The sequence below is a fragment of the Mustela nigripes genome, chromosome 14 (assembly GCF_022355385.1).
Source record: "Mustela nigripes isolate SB6536 chromosome 14, MUSNIG.SB6536, whole genome shotgun sequence".
NCBI classification, from domain to species: domain Eukaryota; kingdom Metazoa; phylum Chordata; class Mammalia; order Carnivora; family Mustelidae; genus Mustela; species Mustela nigripes.
This window is the reverse complement of record NC_081570.1, coordinates 44,047,491-44,069,217: the sequence shown is the minus strand read 5'-3', so window position 1 is coordinate 44,069,217 and position 21,727 is coordinate 44,047,491. Positions and strand designations below refer to the sequence as shown.

The 21,727-nt window shown below is 49.4% G+C and overlaps 1 protein-coding gene across 3 annotated transcripts in view; it reads left to right on the top strand.

The window, feature by feature from the left end:
• The window catches only part of USP24 (ubiquitin specific peptidase 24), a 136,447-nt gene extending 120,251 nt beyond the window's left edge, over positions 1 to 16,196 (top strand). For 2 of the 3 annotated variants that reach the window (XM_059374866.1, XM_059374864.1), the window contains exons 60-68: positions 1,284 to 1,405; positions 2,294 to 2,407; positions 4,537 to 4,602; positions 6,681 to 6,747; positions 7,897 to 7,975; positions 9,932 to 10,007; positions 10,425 to 10,511; positions 11,067 to 11,177; positions 13,408 to 16,196. In XM_059374866.1, coding sequence (XP_059230849.1) covers positions 1,284 to 1,405; positions 2,294 to 2,407; positions 4,537 to 4,602; positions 6,681 to 6,747; positions 7,897 to 7,975; positions 9,932 to 10,007; positions 10,425 to 10,511; positions 11,067 to 11,177; positions 13,408 to 13,470 — 785 coding nt within the window. In that variant the 3' untranslated portion in view covers positions 13,471 to 16,196. The remainder of the gene's footprint in view (positions 1 to 1,283; positions 1,406 to 2,293; positions 2,408 to 4,536; positions 4,603 to 6,680; positions 6,748 to 7,896; positions 7,976 to 9,931; positions 10,008 to 10,424; positions 10,512 to 11,066; positions 11,178 to 13,407) is intronic. The other variant, XM_059374865.1, reaches the window with a different exon arrangement.
• Positions 16,197 to 21,727: the final 5,531 nt, after the last annotated feature.

Genomic DNA, 21,727 nt, shown 5'->3' with positions numbered 1-21,727 from the left:
CTCTGGGATTAGAGGCTGATTTAGAGTTCATTCATCACCATACCTGGTATGGCTAATCTAGTGGGGAAAATAACCAACTATGGGTTGGAGTGTCCTGGCAATGTGAACTTGACGAAGCCACCTGACCTTCCTGAATCTCAGTATGAAGTGGAAGTACTAAAAACATAATAATTCCCCAGGTGTGATGAGGATTAGTCAGATAAAATATTAAAGAACTTTGTAAAGCTAAAGAGGATTCAGATGTAGCTTATGTCATTGAATCATGTTTGAAAGCAAGATGTAGTTGGTGCCTTTCCATTTTTGTCCCCCAGAGCCAGCAGCTCAGTCCTTATTTTGTGCAGCCAAAACATGTTACCTCTCTGCTTATCCAGTGTCCTAATCTACATGTGTAGCACGTTTTTTACTGTTCTGAGGCCTTGTCAGAACAGCAACAGCAGTAACAATAACAATACAACAGGCAGCTGGGAAGTATCCAGAGTTTTCTGTGTGCTGTGCCTTTCCATGGAGCTCTGGGCTCTGTGTGTAATCCCCTCCACCAGCCTGTGAGCCGTGGTCCCCCTCCACAGACAGGGAAGCCAGAGCGCGGCCAGGCTCATGGCTCGCACAGGCCGCAGTGTGTGAGGCAGGCCTCTGACCACCGGCAGCTGTGGCAGTTGTGCATGGGGCATGACCGGGAAGATGTCCGAGAAATCCCAGAGCACTGGTTTGCTCTGGAAATGCGTCCTCACTCTCTAAGGGCCGGGGAGCCTTCGGGCTGTGAGGCAATATGCGTCCTTCACTCTGACTCCTGAGCCTGAAAAAGACAAGGCTGCCTACCTGACTCGTGAGGGCAGCCAGGTTTGTGAAAGGCAGAGTTCGAGTCCTTGTTTGCTAGCACGTGGGGCAGCTCACCCGCTCCCTGTGGGTCAGTTCTGCTTAGCGTGGGTGGTGGTGGCCGGTCTGTGAGGGCAGTTGTTAGAGCAATGGGTATGTCGTCCAGCATCTCTTCACAGGCATTTGGTCATTTTCTTTCATACATTATATATACTTTATCTTCTTTGAAAGATTGTCTTGGGAGGTGTAAATTGTCACGCTGACAACTCTGACATACACTGTGAGAAGTGGGTACACGTTTCCTCCTGTCCGCGTGCCCACTTACCCTCCCCCAGGCCTTGAGGGAACAGGCTCTAAGTACCAAGCCGCCCTGTGTGTGCATCTCAAGAGAACCGCTTCACCTTGTAGGTGTCTCTCTCTCTTGAAATAACATCATCTGAGACAGGCTTGGTTTCTTTGGTCTCCTAAAGCTCCTGGAATGTTCAAACAACGGCCGCCCATTAGCGTCGCCCCTTCCAGCCCTCTGCTGCCCCTCCACGAGGAAGTAGAGGCCTTGTTGTTCCTGTCTGAAGGGAAGCCTTACCTGTTAGAGGTATGTACTTGGTCTTCTGGAGCCTTTCTCTTTTTCCTCTCATTATTGTCTGCCTGAGGAGAAATGCCCCTTGTAATAGTTTGTGTGTCACTCTGATGATAAGAGAAGAAATGGGTCTTTGAAATTAATTTTTCTTCCTGTGTATATGTCAGAAAGAAATGAGCAGCTGAAAAGAATTTTTGTTAATCCTCTCTGCGAGCAGGGATTGGACCTCCGGGTCCAGCCCAGCAAATTTCCCCTCCACGGCTCAGGAGGTGAACGACACTTTGGCAATCATAGATACTCAGTTTATTATCAGAGGAGTTTGTTCCCCATGTTTGTGTGTGTCTCTGGTCCCGGAATACCACAGCTCCAGAGCACACATGTTTTGTAAACCTCAGGAGTGTGGGAGTGGGCTGCTCCCGGCCCTCCGTCGCATCACACACGATGCGGCCCATCTGCGGCCTGAGTCCCCTCTCCTTCCGCCCAGAGCTACCTGTTCTTGACAACTTAATCCTCCAGTTCTCTTCCAGAACTTGATTTACATGGATAAACTGATGAGCCGTGTGTCACACTGGTTTTTTAATCATGTCGGTGCTGTCTTACTAGCTTAACATAGTTTCCTTTGCGATATATCTGTGATTTTTTTTTCCTGTAGTGTGGGGGGCATACATTTGGGGCATTTACCTTTGAAAATCAGATGAGAGTGACTCCCGGGGGGGGAAAAGGTGCACATTTGCAGGTTTTGTTCAGGGGACTTTGTCCCCTAGCAGTTAGTCAGAGAAAGCCTGTTTTGAAGAGATGTTGAAGATCTTAAGTCTGAGTACATTTCAGGTAAAATCAGAAACAACATGTAGACAATTAACTGAGACATAAGAAAACTTGAGTCCTTTTATGCTCCCTCACTAGGTAATGTTTGCTTTGCGCGAGCTGACCGGCTCGCTCTTGGCGCTCATCGAGATGGTGGTGTACTGCTGCTTCTGTAATGAGCACTTCTCCTTCACCATGCTGCACTTCATTAAGGTAGGACTGCGAGAGGCCTGGGAAGGGCCGAGAGCCGGCCACCAAGATGCCAAGGAAGTGTTCCTTTGCTCCCAAGCAGTTGGCTCCTTTTAATAACCTGTCGCTTTTCCTAATCATAAAAATAGTATAGACTCATTAAAAAAAAATACAGAAGGAAAAGAATGTCAAGTCTCAACATCACTAATGGTCACTATGAACATTCTCCCAGGTCTCCCTTTATTTCCTCTGCATGTATTTTAACATGATTGGAATTTTCTGTCTCTCTGATTCTGTGTCTTTTTTCACTTGACATTCTAAGTATTTTCCCGTTATCACTAAGTGACCTCTGGGGATATGTCATCTTCTTGTGTACCATAACTTACTTAGCCATTCCCTTCCTAGTGAGGCACATTTGCACCAGGCTTAATTTTTAACCATTTAGAATATATTTTATAGTTAATGATATGCTGTGGTGACCATTATTTTGTAAAAAGGCTTTCCAATTTCAGGTTGTTTTCCTAGGCAACGTTTTAAAATCGAAAGTAAGTGGGCGCCTGGGTGGGTCAGTGGGTTGAGGTCTCTGCCTTCGGCTCAGGTCATGATCTCAGGGTCTTGGGATCAAGCCCCGAGTCGGGCTCTCTGCTCAGCAAGAAGAGTGCTTACCCTTCCCCCTATGCCTGCCTCTCTGCATACTTGTGATCTGTCTGTCAAATAAATTTAAAAAAAAAAAAAAAAAAAGAAAGGTTTTTCTTACCATCTGAAATAGCAACAAAGTTCATCACGAAGCTTTGGTCAGCGTTATAATCTCTCTTACATACACTGCACTAAGCACTGTTCAGGTTATAATCACTCTTAAATACGCTGCACCAAGCACTGTTTAGGCAGAGTACATATTCCCCTCACTCAATTCCCAAGTAGTCCTGTGATGTAAATAGTGTCATCATCACTATTTCACCTTTGAAACCAAGGCTCAGAGTAAGTGACTGTTGCCCCGTGTCACACAGCTGATAAGTGGCAGAGTGGGGATTTGACCGTCAGCAGTCTGGCTCCAGGGCTCTGCTCTGAACCATGTTGTTCACTGCCTTTCTAGGTACTACCAGAAAAACCTTTAAGCCTGTACATACTTTTATTAGGTTTTTGTTTTTTAATTTTTCATCCTTAATTTTGAATTGCATGGATAATACCTGTCTGCGTATTTTTGTGAGCCTGAAAAATTAAAACACACAGATACGGCCAAAGTCCACTTAGACCACCACCAACCCACCTTGTGCCCTGTCTGCCCTTCCCCAGGGATCAATACTGTCACCTGGGTATGTGTCCTCACAGGCCTCTCTCTGTGAATGTACTCCGTTTGTGGTCGTCCCTGCCCAGAGGGTTTCTGCCACGCCTTCGTACCTGCCCTGGGGTTTGTCATAGTGACACATGTAGTGTCACTACAGGCAGCGGCTGATCGGGGACTGTGTGTTCAGGGTCTTAGTAAAATGTGTCTGCCCTCAGCCTCTTCCCCTGCAGCCCCATATCAGAGGTGGTTGAGTGTCTCTTCTTACACTTCACAATTACATGACCTTAGGTGAGGTTCTCATCCGTGAAGTGGGGGAAAGTATGACTTAACCACACAGAGGGTAAAGATTCGGGGTGCCTCCTTTGTGACGGCCTTGGTGCCTCAGAAGGGCAATGCTGTAACACTGTGCCATCGCCCACAGTCACATGAGGCCACTGAGTGCACAGCACGTGCCTCTTATGAACCCTCACACGGTCCTTGGGCATCTTGGCAGAGTTTTCTGTCATAAGCTGACTTGCCTTACGTGCATCTCTCCTAGCATGCTCGCCGCGGAACACGTGTCCTGGAAAACAGAGTAGGGCACGTGTGAATGACACAAACAGATACCTGGGTCTGTTCACTGAAAAGGCCTCCTTTCCTTTCTGCCTTTCTTCCTCTCTCCTCCCTAATGTCACGGTCCAGGGTGACAGTGCTGCCGTCCGTAGACACTGCATTAGTCCTAGGTTTAGCATTCAGGCAAACTGGGGCCCCATGAGGGCAAGTGATAGTGGTAGAAATAGAGCTTGAGGCCAGCCCTGTTGCGGGCCACTCTGATGGGCTTGCCTCTGAAGACTCAATAGAATCTTTATGCTTTTAAAAAATATTTCAGAATCAGCTGGAAACAGCTCCACCCCATGAGTTAAAGAATACGTTCCAGCTGCTTCATGAGATACTGGTAAGTGAAAGATGTTCTGATCCTCTTGTGCTACTGATTAAATTTACTAGTTAGCTCATGTTTGCAAACAGAATGGTGTGTGGCCTTGTATCATTTTGCACTCGCTTGGTCTGCACTTAGTGAGCCCTCTGTAGGACAGTCAGGTTTTGTCATTCCTGGCTGAGAGGCAAGAGTCCTAGGAGATCAGAGAGGGAGCTGGACACGTCCAGGAAGGACAGTGCAGAGAACCAGGACACGTGAACAGCCTCACCTTGCATGAGTGACCGTGGTGCTCACAGACGCTGTCTCCTTTAAACCTTGTGATAACCTTGTGATAAGGAAAATTGCTGGCTCTACAGTTCATTCAAATCTAAGACACCATCGACTCTCTATGTGCTACTAAAAATACTGCTTCCAGGCCACGAAACCGGAAGGTAATTGACTGTAGGATGCGTCCCAGTTTCAGAAGTATGAAGAGCAGGGGAGAATTCAGTTGTAAGCAGTGAATCGCTTAGTGAAGTGGAGGGATTTGCCCAAGGCCACACTCGAATTAAAGTGACAGAGCCCGGATTTGAGCCCAACAGCTGGCTCCAGAGCCCAGGCTGGCCACCAGAGCTGGTGTACAGACACTGTAAGTAAGTAGGTGGCATGACCAGGAGAAGAGGGAATTGATGAGGGCTTGGGGAAAAAAGCCTAGACCAGATCACAAAAGGCTGCCAGTACCCAGAGTGTGTGGGCTTTTACCCATAGGCCCTGGTTGCACACGGGTGGCCAGGTTCTGCCTGTGTGCCTGTTTTATTTGACCCAACGTTTTGTAATTTCTGGCTTCCGGCCTATCTTGAGAAACCAGGTAGTGTAATGAATTGGCCCCATTTCCCACCTGCCCCACTCACCTCGACCAGTTAGCTCTCGCTACCCTCTGATCAGGCATGTGCTGCCCAGTCCCCTCTGTCCTCACTGCTCAATACCATCATACCTAGCCCACTGTGTTCATTTCTTGTTGTCCTGGCCTCTGTAGACATTTCATTTTGCAGTCTTTGCTTTCACTGATGAGCACTATAGGCAGACCTTAACAGGAGAGTGACATGACTCGACTTAGGACAGAAAGCTTCTGCTGGCACTTGTTTGGAAGGCCTGACTGAAGAAGGAAGCCAGGTTGGAACTGAAAGACCAGAGAGTTGTGTGTGGCAGTGAACTGGAAATCACAAGACCTGTACTGAGGAGACACAGGGCAGAGGCGGCAAGGGACAGGTCTCCATGTATTTGGGAAAGAGAAACAGTAGACTTTGGTGACTGGGTGAGCTGATGAGTACCTGGACCAGGGCTCTCTAAACAGAGCGAGAGTCCTGGGCACAGGGTGAGCATTTAATAAACACTTCCAAACAAGAAAAGACATCACTGATGGCATTTATAAAAAGCCTATCTCTCTGGTCCTTTATCTCCTGTTTGGTCCTAGTACTTTCACAAAATATAGAAGATCGTTGCTCCTCCGGAGAAGGACTGCACATTGTTTGTCTGCTCAGCAGCAAACCACTGAGCTTACTGCCCTGTACACAGGTCAGTGCCAGGCACTAGTAGTCCAACCATGAGCAGGACACAGTTCCAGCCCCGTGTGGCATGGCATAAACCTCCTGACAGTGCAGAGAGCCCTGTATCGTAGCAAAATTCCAACAGGGTTTCAGTAAACAGTTTAGACCCTAAACCTCTTATTCTGTGGAGAACTGTAGAGGTCAGAACACAGAGACAGGAAATGAATGGGTCTTCAACTATTACTTGATCATTTTTTTTTCATCTTTAGTTTAAAATTTAAGGAGCACCTGGCTGGTTCAATCAGTAGAGCCTGTGACTTTTGATGTTGGGGTCCAGAGTTTGAGTCCTGTGTTGGGGAATAGATTATACTTAAAATACAATAATAAAATAAAATTTAAGATGCTGTTGAGATATATGCCAGTGCCATGTTGTTGTTCGTTTGTATTGGGTTTTGTTAAGTTAGGAACTAAATTAATCTCTTGAACAGAATCATTTTTAAAAGGCACCAGTGAGTGGCCTCATACAAGTTCCTTCATTCATTTACCAACCTTTGTCTCCTTCTATCACAGGTCATTGAAGATCCCATACAAGTGGAGCGAGTCAAATTTGTATTTGAGACAGAAAATGGATTATTAGGCAAGTAGTCTGGCCATCCTGAGAGATGTCTGTAGCAGACCCACAGCCAGGGAGCCTGTTATTCTGGCCGGCCTCCTCCCTGACTGGGACCCCCCAGCACTAGTCAGCAAGGGCTCCAGGAGAGGCCTGTTGGGGCTGTGGGCTCCCGTATTCTGGCCAGGAGACATGAAGTCAGAAGATCTTACCAGCTAGACAACTGTCCCCCTTGAGTCAGCAAGGTGCAGCCGGGGCTCCTGTTACTGGGTCAGCTAAGAGTCAGGGGTGCTGTTACTCTTTTCAACAAGCTAAGAGCTACTTTCCAAGGCCAGAAATCTTTCAATCCGCTCTGCAGCCTTCGGGGAGAGAAAAACCTCAGGCTCAGGATGGTGTCAAGCTCATAAAATAGGATTATTTTTGTTGTTTTACCGGTGGTATGAATGCATCCACATTCCTCTTACCACTCATAAAAGCTTTTTGCATTTTTCTTCCTTAGAAGGCTTAAGTAGCTTTAATGAGCTGTTTCTTAGAAAAAGCGTGATTAGAAATCGTCCTCTCCAACACCCACCACCCCGCCAGTATTGCCAGTTAATCTGAGTCATTCAAGAATTTGCTCTGTGGCAAGAGATTGAAGACCTCCTCTTATTGCAGCAAAGAAATGTGAGCTACGAAGTTGTGTAGCTGCAACATTGCAGGCCTCCAGGTGGCACCCAGCTTCTCTAGACTTCCAGACCAAACATTCCACAAGAGCCCACATCAAGGACTCTTTATTCTTATATCCACAGAGCACAGAGCAGGAAGCATTTGTTGAACCGAACTAATATTGTAAATTTCCATTTATCAAACTGAAAGTGTTGTGACTGCTCTTTTGTCAGGAGTATGGAAAAGTTCAGAGATCTCTGAATAATCAGCTGTGGAGGTTTGAGCTCCTTTTGGTTCTTCCAAAAGGCAAGCTTCCACTCCCACATACGTTTCTGGAATACCATTGAAAGCAGTGTCTATGCCCACTAGAATTTGGGGGATCCCATTGAGGCCACACCGCCATGCTTTTAGTTGAGTGCCCTCTCTGCTGCTCAAACCTGCTGGTTGTGAATGTTCAGGATAAGCGGTGTTACTGGGACACACTTTCCGTGTCTTGCTTTCTTGTCACAATTCCCTCTTCTCTTTGCTCAGCCCTGATGCACCACAGCAACCACGTGGACAGCAGTCGCTGCTACCAGTGTGTCAAATTTCTCGTAACTCTTGCTCAAAAGTAAGTATTGGCTCCATTTAGAGGGGAAGAAATGGTGTCTTTAGTTACCAGGGGAAAAAATCTCCCTTGGTTAGTTCCTAGAGAGCCTGACTCAGAGCATGCTTGCTTGGATGGTTCAGAAAGCTGTTCACAAGATCTCGAAGAGATGTGAGGAGGGGTGTCAGAGGAGCCGCAGATCTTATGGAATCCAAGAAAAGAGCCCCACCAGCAGGCCTTAGGTGGGAAAGGCAGGAAGCAAGGCAGATTCGGGGACCTCCACAGCAAGAGTCCTTGAACTTTCACTTGAGATAGCTTCCAGCAATGTAACTTCACTACCAACTCCATCATGTTCTAGGTCTCCACTTTCAATACAGTCTCTCAAGAGACAGAATTGTGTTATAGCTACTCAGACTCAGGAACCCAGGCACTCTGCAAAGTATATTGCCTTCCTCTCATTTAACCACAGAGACAGTTCTGTGAGGTTATACTTGTAGACTCTGTCAGTCCAACGTCTTGGGTGGTGTGAGCGCCGTGCCTGCTGTCGGATCTAGGACTTGAGCACAGGCTGATGACTTTCAAGGCAGAGGTTCTTTTTGTATTTAATTGTGACAAAATATACACAAAATCAGGTTTGTCACTTTAACTACCTTTAAGTGTACGCATCAGTGGCGTTAAGTACCTTCACGTTATTGTGTAACCATCCATCATACAACCCATCTCCAGAACTATTTCATCTTCACAGACTGAACCTCTGTCCCTACCCAACACTAACTGCCCACTCCTGTCCCTTATCCCGCCAGCAACTACCCTTCTACTTTTTTATGAATTTGGCGACTCTGGGTGCCTTCCATAAGTGGAGTCACACGGGGTTTGTCCGTTTGTGCCTGGCTTATTTCACTTAGCCTGATGCGCTCGGGTTCATCCGTGTTCTAGCCTGTGCCAGAACTTCCTTTTTTAAGGCTGAATCCTGCCCCCTTGTATGGCTGTACCACGTTTTGTTGGCGCATTTGTTAGTTGATGGCCACTTGGAAAGTAGAGGTTCTCAGGGTTAGAAGGAGCCTTAGTGGCCCGCTGCCTCAACCTGTGGCACACGTGGGGCCCGTGGGAGCAGAGTGACTGCATGGCTACTGCTGAGTCCCCACCCAGCCTTCCATACAGCTTCACTGATTTTGCTCCAGATTTTTCCTAATTCTTGAGCATGGGGATTGCCATCCTTGGGTTTGTGCCAAAATAAGAAATCTGTTGGGCCCGAGCTGCTGTATGTGAGTGTCCTCAACAAATGAATTGAGAGCCTGGTCGAAGTAATTAATGCATGAACATGCATTTTCCGGATGACATAGTGTTGTGGACACAGGTGGAGACCATCCTGCCGCAATGGTGGTGCGTTTCAAGGCTTGATGTTGGCAGTGTGACAGCATCAGTACTTGCCTGAGTGGTATTTCCAAATTGTGATGGGGCCGCAGGGTATGTCTGATGCGTGTCCTCCATCCCTCCATTCTGTATGCACAGTATTGCCATCAGTACTGTTTTTGAATGTGGGCATTCATACTGTTTCTGAGTGGGCAAAAATGCTCCAGGACCACACTTTAAAGTTGTTCTTCCCCTAATACCATTCTTACCGAAGTCACAGAAATTAAAAACCAGTTTGATTCTTTCAAGAATTATTTCTCTTATTAAATGGACTAGCGTGGGGTTTTTCTGTTTCATTTTTTAGTTTCTGTCTTCGAATTATGATAGAACTGAGTGGATGAGGTCTCCTAGATAAGATTTCTCATTACAAATTTAACCTTTTTCTGCTTTTCGAAGTTTACACATGGGAATGTATTCCAACCAAAACAAGTAAAAACTTCATAGACAACTGAACTTTAGTGGAAGTAGCATTTGTGTATCAAAATAAAAAGGTAGAACAATGGAAACAAGGATATTGACAAGGCAAGCATTTGGCTAATACAAATCCCCCCACCCCTCTACTGCCAGGTGCCCTGCTGCTAAGGACTACTTCAAGGAGAACTCCCACCACTGGAGCTGGGCCGTGCAGTGGCTGCAGAAGAAGGTAACTGCCCCTACAGCTTTGCTGGCTGTCACCCAAGAAGCAGTTAAACCACCGTGACGTGTTTTAACCTGGGATGCTGCTTGTCAGGGGCAGTTTCTCCACCTGGAGACTGGCCTCCGAGTTACTTTCAGACTTCCAACCTTTTTCAGAACAGTTGTCTCTACACATGAAGTTCATGTCTTAATATAGTGTCTGAACTTGATAGGTGAGAGAGCAGGGGTGATAATCTGAGACACAGTGGTTCACTGAACTCTTGAGAGCCGACGTAAGATCCTCCCAGTGTGACAGAGGAGCTGGGTGGATCCTCAGTGTGTGTGCTGTTAGATGCGTTTTATATTTGAGTATCTAATGGTAGTGATTGTGGCTCACGTGGGCTTGTTTGTTGTCTCTGATGGCGTTTTTGACCTCCCACCTCAGATGTCAGAACATTACTGGACACCACAGAGTAATGTCTCTAATGAAACATCAACTGGAAAAACTTTTCAGCGAACAATTTCAGCTCAGGTGAGGCTTCCCTTTCTGTTTTGTGTAGCTTTAAATCCCACAGGTAGGATTTTCAGTGCATTTCTCAGAAGCCACGGCCTCAGAGATGAGAGGTGTAGGTTAAAAATGAGAAGGGGCTGAGGCACCTAGGTGGCTCAGTGGCTTAAGCATCTGCCGTCAGCTCAGGTCTTGATCCCAGGGTACTGGGATCAAGTCCTGTGTGAGACTCCCTGCTCAGCAGGGAGTCTGCTTGTGCTTACTGTCTGTCTCTCTCTCTCTCTCTCTCTCTCTCTCTGACAAATAAGTAAAATCTTTTAAAAAAAGAAATGAGAATGGACAGAAGAGGCAAATTTTCTGTGAAGAGAAAGCACGTTGTTGGGCAGGTGGCAAACTATGTGCCAGAAGAAAAGCATTGTGGGTTACAGAGGTTGAGGGGTGTGCTGGTGGCTGCCGGGTGAGCACCACCTGGAGGCTCCCGCCATCTCCAAAGATCAAGTGGAGGGTCGTTGTCTTTGGTGGCACTGCTGCCACCGCATACCCCCTGACTTTTTCTTCTCATGTTTCAATCTCTCGCAGGACACGTTAGCCTATGCCACAGCTTTGCTGAATGAGAAAGAGCAGTCTGGAAGCAGTAACGGGTCAGAGGGTAGTCCCGCCAATGAGAACGGAGACAGACATTTACAACAGGTATAGCTGGGCCCATGTCCTTGTGGGAAAGGGCCCCGCCTGCTCTGAGTTTTCCAAAAACAATTTCCATAACCAAGGAGAAAAGGAGACACCAGCCCCCCACCCCCCCACCTCGTGGTCCTTGTCCGGGGCTCACCAGCAGTGTGCTTCTAGAGTGGAACAGTGCTGCCAAGTAAAGTTACCACAAGGCTCCCACCTCAGTGTCTGGTGGGCAGTGCCTTGAAGGTGGGCCTGATAGAGCCCGGATGCCGCAGCATTCCTCCTGGCGGGGTCTCTTCATTCTGCCAGGGAGCGGCAAATCACCCCCTCCATCTTTGGCTCTCATCATTCTTTCTGGAAACACAGACCCTTGAAGGGCCATTGAAATACCCACTTGCGGGGGAGTCAAAGAATACCTTTTAGCTTGTTTAAATATATATATTTTTTTCAGTACTGCTCTGTCTAGTGGGAAAAAGAATGAGATATATCCACAGCACACACTGGTGAAGCGGTCATGACTGTGATGGCGTGTGCTGTGAGGGTGGCCTTCTCTGGAGTTCACCACAGTACTTGGCACAGAGACCTCATTAAATGAATCTTGTTGATGTCGTGTGTGCCTTTTTTAACCTTTTAGATCCTCCCAACCACCCCATGAGGTCCCTGTCACCTTGACTTTCCAGAAGGGACACAGAGGCGCAGCACTGTGACACAGTTTAACCCAAGGTGCCGCTCAGCAGCTTACCTTCTCACATGCTTTGTTTGCAGAGAACATAACCGCTGTAGGACAGGAGCTCCTGCAACAGCCAGACTCAGTCCATGCAAGCGTGGGTGCACACATGTACACATGCACACATGTACACATGTACACACACACACACACACACACATCCTGATCCCCTCCCTGTCAGTACAACACCTCCCACAGCATTTGAACACACTCCGTTCTCCCTCATCCTTTAAAAAAAAAAAGACTCGTCTTTCCTCTTATCCCCTGCCTTCTTTCCCCTTCTTCACAGCCAGACTTCTCCAAAGAACTGTCCAGACTTGCAGTTTCTTCCCTCTCGCTCTTCCTTCAACCTCTTCCCCACTGGCTCCCTGCCCTGTGGCTGGCTCAGCAGTCGGGGTGACAAGTAGGCTTGTCAGGCCTTATGGTAGTGGAGCACTCAGCAGAATCCGACCCTGATGGCCACTCCTCCCTTCCAGAAACACTCTTTCCCGGGGCTTCCACAGCACCTCACTCTCCCAGCTTTCCTCCAACACCCCCCGCCGTTATTTCTCCATCTCCACCAACTTGATTCTTAGGGGTGCCACTCAAGAGCCCAGCTCCGCTCCTCAAAGACAGCTCGCACCCACCATGCCCGATACCTCCATCCACTCCCACTGGAGCAGGCCTCTACCCGTGTCCGTCATCAGTGGCACCCTGTGCCCTGGACACGCTGCAGTCCATTCACGGTCCTGCCAGGCTGACCATTTAAATCTCTCTGAGGCATCTGTTCCATTGTCTTAATAAGCACCTTGGTGTCCTGGGCTTTTGAGAAGCCCCTGCCTCGCTCTTGCTTCCCTCTGCTTCATCTGCTTAAACCTTCTGTGGCTTTCCATTGCTGTCAGGGTAAAGGCCAGAATCTTCACGGTCTTGCTTGGTGGGGCCCCTGGCCACCTCTGCCCCCTTCATTTTCTGACTTCTGGACACCAGTGGCTTTCTTGTTTATCAAATGCCTTTTTTTCCTTCAACCTTGGGCCTCCCCATCCCCCCACCCCCACCCCGCATCTGTCTCCCACCCGCCTTTACCTGTCCTTTTGCAGAGAGTCCCTGTTCCTTCCCATCCCCACCACCAGCTAGATCAGTCCCAGGACATACGGCAGGCATTCAGAACTTTATTAGCATGTAAACCAAACACCACACAGCTAATGACAGAGGCAGAATTCAGGAGTGACCCAGAGTCATCTCCAGCAGCCGCTCCATCATGACAGTTTCCCCGAGTTCTCACAAGCGCTGCAGCCCTGTTGCCTGGTAGCCCACTCACCTGAGGCAGGTCGCTGGGTGCCTTCGGTGACTGTGGGAGAACATGGAAATCAGAGTTTGCATAATCGGGAACTCTCAGGTATAAGGTCTTAGAGCTCTGTTTTATTACCCTTCAATAAGTCTTCTGTTGTTAAATGCACTCGTTTACCAAACACAGGTCAGCGGGCATAGAGAACCTATTCTCTAACTTTACTGTGCATGAAGTGAACCTCCTTCTCTTTTTCAAAGGGTTCCGAGTCCCCCATGATGATTGGCGAGTTGAGAAGTGACCTTGACGACGTGGATCCCTAAAGGAACAAACACGCCCAGCGTACAGTAAGGAGTCACAGCTCGGTTCCCCGGTGCTCAGCGCTGTTCTGAAATCAGATTCTCACCCTTGAGCCCTTTAGAAGAGCCTGCAGCTTGGACTAGGGAGCCCGCCGTGATCCCAGAGGAGTGTGGGTTTTTAAAGAAGGCACTCTTGGCCCCTGGAGAAGGTTCAGGAGCTGTTTGGCCGTGGGAGAACTCCTTCCCCCCAGATCAGCGGCTCCGGGGCCCGGTTCACACGGGGATTCACGTTTCTGTGGAGATTTTAGGAAATAAAGCCGGTGGCAGACTTTTTTGTTATATGAACATATAAGAATGAATGGGGTAAAGCTGTTGCTTTCTCTATGATGCTACAAAAGAAATTCCTTTCGTTTTTATATTTAAAAAAAAAAAAAAAGCAAGCTGCCTTTAGATATGTGGGGGCAAATTTTTAATCTTGCAGTAACATTGACTAGGAATATCCAATTTAAAATGATGTAAAGATAGGTGATAAAATTCCTTTTCGTTGTAAAATAGTAGTTAAAGAACTCCGTTTACACAGACCTTTGTATTTAATATGTCTCCCTATTTGTATAGAATTTCAGACGGGTCAAGATGAGAGCCCTGGGCACATAAAGTTGGATCTTGATGAAATGTTACCAGGATCAAAAATTTGGAATTTATTATGCTCTTTAACATACATTTCTGATATAATTGAGGTTGGAAAAGAGCAATAAAAAAAAAAAAAGTCCTCCAGAAATACAAGGTGCATTCTTCGACATCAGTCACTAAAGAAGTTACGGAATTTTCCCCCGAATTTGGAAAACAGCAAAATAAAAAGCACTTTAAATTATAATCTTACTGAGTTTGACTTCATAAAATCATCTTTTTAATGCTTGGAGACATATTGAATAAACTGTAGTCTTAAATCATGTGATCCGCAATCATCTGCTTTTGCTTAAAATATAATTACTAAAACCCTTGGTACTGTTTGTATATGAGGTTAAATATTTGAGTTGAGAAACGCTGCTCTGTGAGTTGTAGTAATTTTAATGTGGAGAAGGAACTTGACACTTTGTTTCTCTTCAACATGACTAATGAACACCAAAAGAGACAAGATTTGTTTTCCCAGAAATAACCAGAAAGTAATTGAACAACTGTCCCATTTTGTTGGTATTTCCCAAGTATAGTCACCATCTACATACTTCAAATTAGATACCAGCTTCCCTTTCTCCAGAGGGGACAGGGGATATGCCAATGGATTTCATGTATTTTGTACATTTTGTATTTTGAGTTTCTACACCCATTTTCCGCCCTATTTTGACTTTAGTTACGTGTTCTGCCTTGTTTCCAACTCCCTGTGATGGAACTAAGGAAGCTTAGGAAGTGCCAGGTTGCCCCTGTCGGTTAGATTTGCCAAGTTCAAGAGGCGTGGCCAGCCCCAAAGTGCCTTTTTGGTGGCTTCCGCATTGTGTGGACACGCGACAGGACAGACAGCTTTCACCACTGTGCACTCCAGCCCCAGCCCCTTCGCTGCTGAACGTGAGGTAAATGTGCAGCCAAACCACAGTTTGTCTGTGTGTCTACAGCCCCCGCAGCCTAGCAATGGTCTTTGTCAAGGACACCGTGCAGACGGGGCAGCGTTTAAGAGCAGAACTGAGCCCTCAGAGAATTGGTCAGAAGGAGTTGGCAAACTGTACATGGTTCTGCTGTTCTTGGAATTTCGAATGTGATGTTTTAAAATTGACTTTGAGTTCCTCAGTACTCCCATGTCCTCCTGTTTTCCCTAGCACCTACCTGCCCAGTCTTCTCTCCACCCCCATCCTCACAGATCGATTGTGTAGGACATGACCTTGAAATGCCAGTGATGATCTGTGTTGGGATATCATCGCTGGCAGCTGCACTCTCAGGAGCCCAAATTCAGGAGTGAAATTGCCACTTCTAGTCCCTTATTTCCTATGGAAACAATGCCTCCCACCACCCCCGGCACCTGCCGTCCTCACTGTAAGGCTCCATCAGGATCACCCGTCACTGCTGTGCATCATACGCTCTGGTTAAGTTTGATTGTGTTGTTGCTGCAATGACCATCACGTCCTCTTTGCCAGGAACCACTTGATTTCCAGCGGCTGCAGACTACAGCTAACCTGCTGATGACTTTTTTTTTAATGTACAATGAAGTGACAATTATGACAGGCTTACCTTGGAAGAGTTGTCATTTTTACTGCCAATTTTTTGGACGAAGATGTTTTTATAAATCTTTCAAAAATGGTCTGCACATCGAGTAAGAATTGCACAACTAACTCAATGCTGTATGTTCTCTCAAGACACTCCCTTCACGAGGCCCACCGCAGGGTGCCACGTCTGCCCCTCGGAGGCATCTGGGAAGGAAAACAAACGAGCAGCCCAGCGGGTACCTTGCCCACGACTTCTCCTGGAGTACTCACACGGTCACTGGCAACTAGAAGAAACAGTAGGACCCAGAGCATCGTGTCCTCGGGCTTCCCCGGTCTTGCCCCACCCTCCCTGCTAACATTGAGATGTGTGCAGTTACCTTTTGAGCTTGGAACAAGCAGACTGGAATTTTCCTCTGCTACCTCTTATGTACAAAATCTTGTTTATAAAATTTCAAAAGGAAGTAGATAAACTAGGGGGAAATCTTAATCCTAAATTTGGTTCATGAGTGGCAGAGTTCTTAGCTTCTAAGGGTATAAAATAAATTTTTCAAAAATCTAGAGATGGAGTCCAGCTGACCTTCTTCTCTACAGTGCGGGGAGGGGCGCCGTGGGCCTGGGCCTGGTGGGAAATGGCTCTGGGGTAGCTTTTGGAACTTGGCACTAATGACGGGAGTCAGGCCCCTCTTTAATAATCAGGGGTGTTGGGTTTTCTAAGCCTTTTGTGGTTCTTTGCTTTTGGGTAAGGATGCCAAGCCCAGGCTGCTGTCCTACAGACATCTCCCCATAGCTCTGAGGTCTCCCAAGGGATCCCCATGTGAATCACATCCCTGGTCAAGCCAGGCTTCCCGTGGGCTCTTAGGTCCCAGTCTTGCTCCTAATGTCTGGGGTGTGTGTTCACATGACTCCCATGTTCACTGCCTCAAACCTTCCTCTCCTGTGGCCCATACCCATACCTCTCCCACTCGCAGTGACCACCTGCTAACATAAGCAAGACCCAAATAGCTCCCTTCTCTCAGCCCTGGAGCAGTCAGGGTATGGCTGTCTCATGAATGGGCACCTGATTCTTGGGGAAGGGAGGCCATGTCCAGCACCACGTAGCCAGCCGAGGTGCCTGTGGCATAGACACGGTTCTTCTCTGGCATTCAGGCTGTTAGCATCGGGCAGTTCTTGAACTCTCTCCATGATGCTAAAATGTCAGAAAATACAATTTGGGAGGATTTTTGCTTTGCAGGCAGATTCCCTTATCATGGGAATGGGCTGCTTTGAAATAGGCCTTGCTTAAGAGAGCTGCACTCGCCAACTCTGAGAGGCTGGAGGTCCCATGTTGAATGGGTAATTACATGATGCAAACTGAACTGAGACTTCATAATTTCCAGTCATGAGAAGTGATTGTGGATAGAGTACTGACTCATTACAGAAGCACTGGGCATTTGTATAACCGTCTTACTCCATAAACTGACTCTGTGCCATGGGGAGAAGAGAATGAAAAAGACAAGGAACCAGAGCTTGGCAGTGGACGTGGAGGAGAGCATCGAGAACGCCACAAGGGCACCGGTTACCAAGGGTGTGGGGCGGGGGGGCAACCACCTAGGGGCTCAGGGAAGACAGGTTTTATCCTAGAACAGATCAAAGTGCTCATCCAATACCTGATTTACTCAACCATTCCACAGATTTTTATCAAGTGCCTAGTACAAACAAGGTGTCATCCTAGACAGTCAAACTCAGGCCTAAGAGTCATGACCAAGTTGTTTTTATTTTAAAAAGCCACTGTATAGTTACAAAAGCAAAACAGAAGTCTAGAAAAACTTCTTGCTATTAAAAAGGCAGTAGAGAGAGCGGTTTGCGAACAGACCAAATAGATAAATGCTTGGTTTTGTTTGCCTGGGTAGGGGTGTAGGGAGCTCAAGGAGGGAGGGAGAGTTGTCCTCCCCCTCCAGCTCTCAGAGCCCCCCAGCCCACCCCCCAATCATGGAGAACTGCCAGCACCATTCACCCAGTGCCCGTCCCGGCTCACAGTGCTACCTCAGGCCTGTGTGCCCCTTCTGGGCCCCAGAAGTTTACCTACAAAGAGGGGGGTTCCCCCTCGCATGCTGTAACGAGACTTGGTTTTACAGGCAAATCTGGATTATGTATGGGCCCCACCTCTCTTCCTGGCCCTGCAGGCTTAGCAGGTCTCCCTTTCAGGTTCCCAGTAGCTTCCTCCCCAAAAGCGTGGGTGGTGGTGTGTCCTGTGCAGGGTAGTTGTGAGGGCTGGGTGAGAAGGGGTGCAGGCTCCACAGCCCCCACTGCAAGCCACAAAGCTGGCCCTGGGGGCTGCTTCCCGCCAGCCACACTGGGCGCACAGCCAGGCCTGCACCTGAGCACGAAGAGGGCTGCTGGAAGAAGCACAGGCCAGCCCCTCAAGCACCTGGGATGGTCTCCCACCTCCAGCTGGATCTCTTGCTGTCGCCAGTGGCTCAGGAGTGGATATGAGAGCTCAGAATTTTGTCAACAAAAGCTTTCTTCCCTGTGAGCCCTAACAGCAAGGCTGGGAGAGCCCATGAGTCCAACCACACTGATGGAGATCCTTCCACAGGAGCGGGGACTTGAACGCAGGTCTCCTGGCCGCCGCCCAGGAGTTCATTCTGGCCTCACTGTCCTCATCTATCCAATGGGTAGAATAGACCCTGCCTTTGTCCCAGGGCTACTCTGAAACCCTGTGGGAATGTGGGTGGAGAAGCACCTTGGCTGTCTGGAACCACCAGCCAGACCTGGGCAAGCATATCGCCCCTGTCAGTGCCTAGTAGCTGGCACCCCCACAGTATGGAAAACATCTTCCTTGATCAAGGGGCAGGAGGTGATGACCCATCTGCCCATTTCACACTCACTTCCCCTTCCGGCCCTTAAGTGTCCGCCCACGGGAGGATGACTGCCTCCTTCGGGGAGCCCTCGGGATCATTCTGCCCAGGAGCTGAACACAGCTTGCCCCATGCATGTCAGTGGGGGAATGTCAGATGCCTCCCATTCAGCACAGGTTTGGGGACAGAGTGACCCAGGCTGAGTGGTCACGTTCTCCCAGGGAAAGAGCCCATAACTCCTCTACCCCAAAGGCCAAAATAAACCTGTCTACACCAGGTCTAGACACCCCATTCCCTGAGCACACACCCCCACCCTGACCCAGGACTCAGAACCCTGCGGGGCTCCCAGCTCACTCAGGCAAAATCCAAAGTCCCGACTGTGGCCCTCACGCCCCACCTCACCTGGTCCTGTGCCCTCTCTAGTCCTCCAGCTTCAATGGGTTCCCCCTCCCACAGGCCTCCCGTCTGCTCCTGGTGCCCTCCAGTCATGCTCCCACCACGTCAGGGTCTTTACCCTGGCTGTTCCCGCTGCCACAACACTGTTCCTTCCCTGTGATGCCCTCCACCTTCTCAGTGAGGCCTCTCCTGAGCACCCTCCGTCCAACATTCCCTTCCCTGCTTTATTTTTCTCCACTGTATCTTTTAAGTACTCCCTATGACGTTTTTGTTTACTGTTCTCCCCCACGAAAATGGACACTCCAGGGAAGAAGTTGGGTTAGTGCCGGGGACAATGCAGGTACCCCGCAGCCCTCACTCAATGCGTGCCCAGCCTATGGACCTGAGACAGTCCTTGCCCTCCAGAAATGCGTCATCCAAACCATACTCTGTGCTTTTAAAAACCTTTTCTGAGCACACATAAGAGCAGACCGCCCAGGGCTTCCTTTTAAGAGGCTCCCTGTGGCTTTTTAAAGGAGAGGAGGGAGCAGCCATTGGAGTTGCATCTGCACTGAGGTTTCCTGGGGGCACTCCTGCCCTCTCTCAGCTCGCCCTCCCTGACCTTGCCGGCCACATTGGCTGCTCCTCCACCCCCAGCCCACAGCTCGTTTGTCCTCACCCTTGGGTCCCATCAGGTCCTCTCTGGCCCTAAAATGCAGTGGGGCTCCTGGCCCTGAGTAAACCCCAGCAGCTCCATTCCACAGATTCAGCAAGGAAAACACAAGTCCTGCCTCGTTCTCAGTGATAGCTACTCACTGGACAGCAAACCTCACTCATCTGGACAAAAGCAAAAACTGGCCCAGCCACACCCAAACACACACACACACACACACACACACACACACACACACTGTCCCCACAGATGCAAAAGCTCCAGGTAGCATCCTCCCCATAAACCTCTGCCCAGATATTTGAGAGCCACCCAGAAAAGCTGCAGGGGGTAGACCCACGCCAGCCCTTGGGACACTGGGTACCCATCCTGCAGGCTCCTACTGCCCCCACAGGCCCCGCCCGTCACCTTCTCCATGGGCCCCAGGATTCTGTGTCCCACGTGGGGCGGCAAGAATTGAGGACGCAGACCTCCTCGAGGCCCACACACTGAGGCTGCCTGGGGGGCTGAGGTCCTCTGCCTCCCTGTGGGAGCCTGGGGCAGAGGAGAGCAGCTTAGACCCTTGGAGACTGGGGGACCCTCTGTCTCTCCTTGCCACCCTCAGACTCCATCACTTTAGGGGCTGAGGCCAGAGCTGTAAAATCCAGAAACAAGTCAATGTACGAGCTACACTGACTTGAGTGACACAGCTCCTAGGTTCTCAGCGCTGCCGCCGGCCTGCTGTGTGACCATGGGAAAGTCATTCAACCTCTCTGAGCTTTAGTTTCTGAGGGCAAGCACTGCCTCCTCTCCATCCGGAGATGGACCAGGACAAGGAGCTCCCCCAGGCTCTGACCCAAGCAGAAGTTCGGGGGGAAGCTTGATGCCTCTCCGGGGCACCTGGGGCTTCCCCTCACGGGCCTGGGAGTCAGACATACCCCCAGCTACAAGGCCTTGGAAGGTGGTACTCAGCTATGCCAAGCCTCAGTTTTCCCATCTGTAGAATGTAGAGTGACCACGCCTTCTCACAGGATGGCCTGAGGATGAAATAAGGACTCGACAAAAGTGCAGCCCCGCCCAGTGCCCCAGGGCGTGTTGGGGTCACCTTCACTAGAAGCCCCCGTGTCCTCACCGCGGGGGCCCTGGGGAAGTCATTCAGGAAGTGCAGGGCCCTTAACTCTCCGAGTGTGTTTCACAGGGAGCAAGGTTCCGTGGCTGGCAGGATTTTAACCTGGCACGTGCCCCTGAGCTCATCTGCTTGGTGTTCCCGAGGCAGAGAGTGACCAGCACACTACGGACTTTCCACCAAGCCTGGACCCCTACGAGAAGCATGGCCAGCGGCCCATGGGACCTGTTCCCGCCTCTCCTCTGGACAAGGGCCCCCATCACCTGACCGGGCTCCTCTTTCCCCTGCAATTCCATCCTGCACACTCCACCAGCCCACTCTTCCTGGAGCCGGCTCCTAGCTCAACACTGCCCCTTGTCACACTCCTAAACTTCAGTGGCTCCCCAGCATCTACGTGCTTGAGAGTCAACTGAGCCCACCATGTGCCATCTCCCCAGCTTCTCCCCAGGACACCCAGTGCTCCACCCAAGCAGGACAGCTCAGCCTCCTCCCAACTGGAGAGGCCCTATCCCTGGATCCCCTACGAGGATCCCCCACAACCCCCATGACTTACTGCTACCTGCCCCGGGCATGTTTTCCACACAATGGAGCCCGCTCATACTTACCCACCTCAGAGCATGGACTTCAGAGCAAAGAATGATAATAATGGTAGCTAGCGTTGGTACAGTCCTCACTAAGTGCTTAGCACCCATCATCCCCATTTCACGGGTGAGGAACCTGAGGTACAGAGAGGTGAGGTAACTTGCTGTTGCCCGGCAGAGCCCAGGTGAACCCAAGGTCAGCTCCACTTTCAGCTCCTGCCCCAAGTCCCTCCCTGAACGGCCTCCCATGTTGTGTGTGGGGAGCTTCCCATCTCATGGCAGCCCACGAGGCAGGTCCTCCTGGGAGGAGGGCAGAGGCTGAGAGCTGAAGCCACATGCCCAGGGCTATGGGATGAAGCAGGAGACCTGGCCTTCACACTGGGCAGTCAGGCCTTGGCGTTGGGCCAGCCCGGTGGAGGCAGTGGAGCCAGGAGCCCGGGACGCCTCCTAGCCCTGAGGACATGGCCTCCCAAGTAGCACTGGGCATGGGTCTCCATTCCAGCCCCAGCTGGAAGCAGGGG